The sequence below is a fragment of the Cyprinodon variegatus genome, unplaced genomic scaffold, assembly GCF_000732505.1.
Source record: "Cyprinodon variegatus isolate N-32 unplaced genomic scaffold, C_variegatus-1.0 Scaffold1115, whole genome shotgun sequence".
Classification (NCBI taxonomy): domain Eukaryota; kingdom Metazoa; phylum Chordata; class Actinopteri; order Cyprinodontiformes; family Cyprinodontidae; genus Cyprinodon; species Cyprinodon variegatus.
The window spans coordinates 219,406-222,164 of record NW_015151568.1 but is presented as its reverse complement, the minus strand read 5'-3'; the positions used below and the strand labels follow the sequence as shown (position 1 = coordinate 222,164).

The following is a 2,759-nucleotide window of genomic DNA, read 5'->3' as shown; positions in this document are numbered from 1 at the left end:
GATATCAAAAAAGTACTCCAGAGTGTTGTTCAGCATGGGGGTGAGTAGAAAATGAAGGCTAATCATGTTTTGGGTGTACTATTCCTTTAACTATACATGTAAACAGTTTTATGGGCCCCCCAAGAATTTGGGGCCCTATGCACTTGCCTAGTACTGCCTAATGGTAAACCTGCAGGGTGCAACTGGAAACTAGATATTGCTTTACTTTTTGGGAGTTTCCTCGCTTTATATTACTTAAACTAAGATTAGATCTGTGAAACTTATAAACCAAAGCAGTAGAAGATTAATTATTCTGATCTACTTTTACAGATTTTAATAAAAGGTTGGAAACGTTTCCTGCTGAGGTAAATATCTGCAGAGAAAAAGTTGTTTAAAAATGCTGGATTCCCACAGCATAAGGTTTAAACATCCTTTAAAACTATTCAGTTGTAATACTGATATAATAATATAAGAGGAACTTGGGTGTTTATGAATGTATGATGATGATTTTGTTGAAGTGTGTATTTTAAATGTATTTTTTCCTGCTCTAATGATCCACTGTTACCTGTTTTGAGTGCTGTTTTCTCCATGAGTTTTGCTTTCGCTCTCATCATCTGATCTTGGGCTGTTTGAGCCATGGTCGTGGTCATTGTGCATCATCTCCTCCCCTTCCCTGCTCTCCATCTTTAACTCCAGGTTACTCTGGACTCCACCTGTGCAATATCAAAGCATAATGAAATAGAATCATCTGAAAAAAGGACTAAAAGGTCAATCGTTTGGTTGATTTTCTGGGAGGATTTCCTCTACCTCCTCCTGTCCCTTGCATAAACACGGCCCTCTGCCTGGGAGGGTATGGATGGCCATTTTGAGCTCTGCTCTGGAAGGCTGAATGATTGTTGTTCATGGAGACGGCTTCCACCTTAAAGAATCACAGAGACAAAGATCAGTTCAATGGATCCGGTTATCGTTTGTGTTTTAAACCGTTAAGAATTAAGCTAAACTTATTACTAAACAATAATGCACATCTGGAGATGCACTCAATGCTTTGCATGGATATTTACAACTTTTGATCTTTTTTCATATTTTGTCACATTGCAAGAGCAGACATGGAGCATTCTGCTGCAGTTTTACATGAGGTGCCAAAGTAATGCATGCTTGTTAATTTGATTTCTCTTACAAATGAATATCCACTACATGTCATACTCCCAATCCTGGGTGCAGGCCGGGTTTTTCCTTTTTTTTTTTTCTCTCTGCAGGGCTGGACGGGCAGGTGCTCCTCATCAATCTGATTCCCACCTTTTTTAAGGAGCTGGAACCAGGAGGAGGGCGTCAGTTTAATGCTCCAGCGTTGGTACAACTGATCCTGAACCGAGCCTAGCTCCTTAGCTTTGCCTGAATCTAACCCTGTCCTCTCTGCTCCTTCTTCTAGAAACCAGGATCCAAAGCCCTGAAAGCATTCCAGAGACCTCTTCGCTTTGGACTCCCGTTAGAGGCGTTTTCAGTCAGCCTCTAAGAACCAGTGAGGCTTCGGGCCTCAGAACCATAAAAGCCCTCCTGCCTGAGCTCACCTGCCTGTCCACCCTCAGACACCACCATCTGATCTCACCATTCGCCTGGACCACTGGTCACCATCCTCACAAGACAGATGCCAAGCCGCCCTCTCTGTGAGTCTCACACATCCCTCATTCTTCAACCAGCACCGAACTGTTGCTCACCTGTCACCAAACCTCTTCCAGCAGTATCCTGACAACCCTGCCTGCCGGACTTCACTCTGTACAACCACAAACCTTCAATAAAACCCAACTGATCCTTGCCTCTGTGATTGCTCCTATTCAGAGTCTGAAAACCAAAACATAACACTACATGCCTATTCCCCTAAAATCTGGTAAAATAACATTCACTGCCATTAAAGCTGCGAGCTTCAGGTCATCAGAGTCAAAAAATTAACTTTTTTGGCCTCTATGAATAACTCTGTATGCAGTGTCATTGATTCCTGTACATTAGTCTGAAATGAGAACCCCCACAGTGAAACATGGTGGTAGCAGCATCATACTGTGGGGAGATTTTACTGCAGCCATTTTGCAGTTTTAATTGTGGTAAAAGGTTGGTGAAAATTCCATTTATGTGTAATAAATTCAAGAGTAAGACACTGCACGTCCTAAATGATCTGTTTTAGTCCAGGAAACCAGGAGCAGATCTCCTGCTCCACAAATATTTAAATTCCAGACAAGTTTAATCCCTTTACTAAACCACTGTATGCCCTTTAAATGCCCCAGGATAGTGAGAGAATTTAATACACCCTACGGATTACGCTAAATACCCCCCTTCCCCTGTACATGGTGGGCTTCCACTCTAGCTGGGCTAAAATCCCACTGTCTGCTAAAACAGACATGTTTAAAAAGGAGGGGGCAATGCAGAATTACACTGGAAAAAATCTAAATCTAGATCAGTCATTTTTTTCTCAAAATAAGTGCATTTGTTCTTGAATTGAGGAGGTAAATGAGACATTTTACCAATGGAACAAGACAATTTACATTTAAAATAAGAAAACACAATTGCATTGTCTTATTTCAAGCGCATTTTATCTAAATATTTTATTCTAAGAGTAGAAATACTCATTCCATTGGCAAATCATCTCATTTACCTGCTCAAATTAAAAGTGAATTCACCTAATTTAAGAAAATTTTACTTATTTCTAGATCGTTTTTCCAGTGTACAGTCTAAAAAACCCTTTTTACACTTCTTAATCCTTTAAAGTAATGTTTGTTAACCATAGTCGG

The 2,759-nt window shown here is 40.5% G+C and overlaps 1 protein-coding gene across 1 annotated transcript in view; it reads right to left on the bottom strand.

Annotated features, from left to right (window-relative positions):
• Positions 1 to 2,759, bottom strand: part of LOC107101575 (transcription factor 12-like) — a 12,619-nt gene that overhangs the window by 5,808 nt on the left and 4,052 nt on the right. The window contains exons 6-8 of the mRNA XM_015400528.1: positions 2,300 to 2,358; positions 787 to 898; positions 545 to 692 (exon numbers count right to left, since the gene is read on the bottom strand). Coding sequence (XP_015256014.1) covers positions 545 to 692; positions 787 to 898; positions 2,300 to 2,358 — 319 coding nt within the window. The remainder of the gene's footprint in view (positions 1 to 544; positions 693 to 786; positions 899 to 2,299; positions 2,359 to 2,759) is intronic.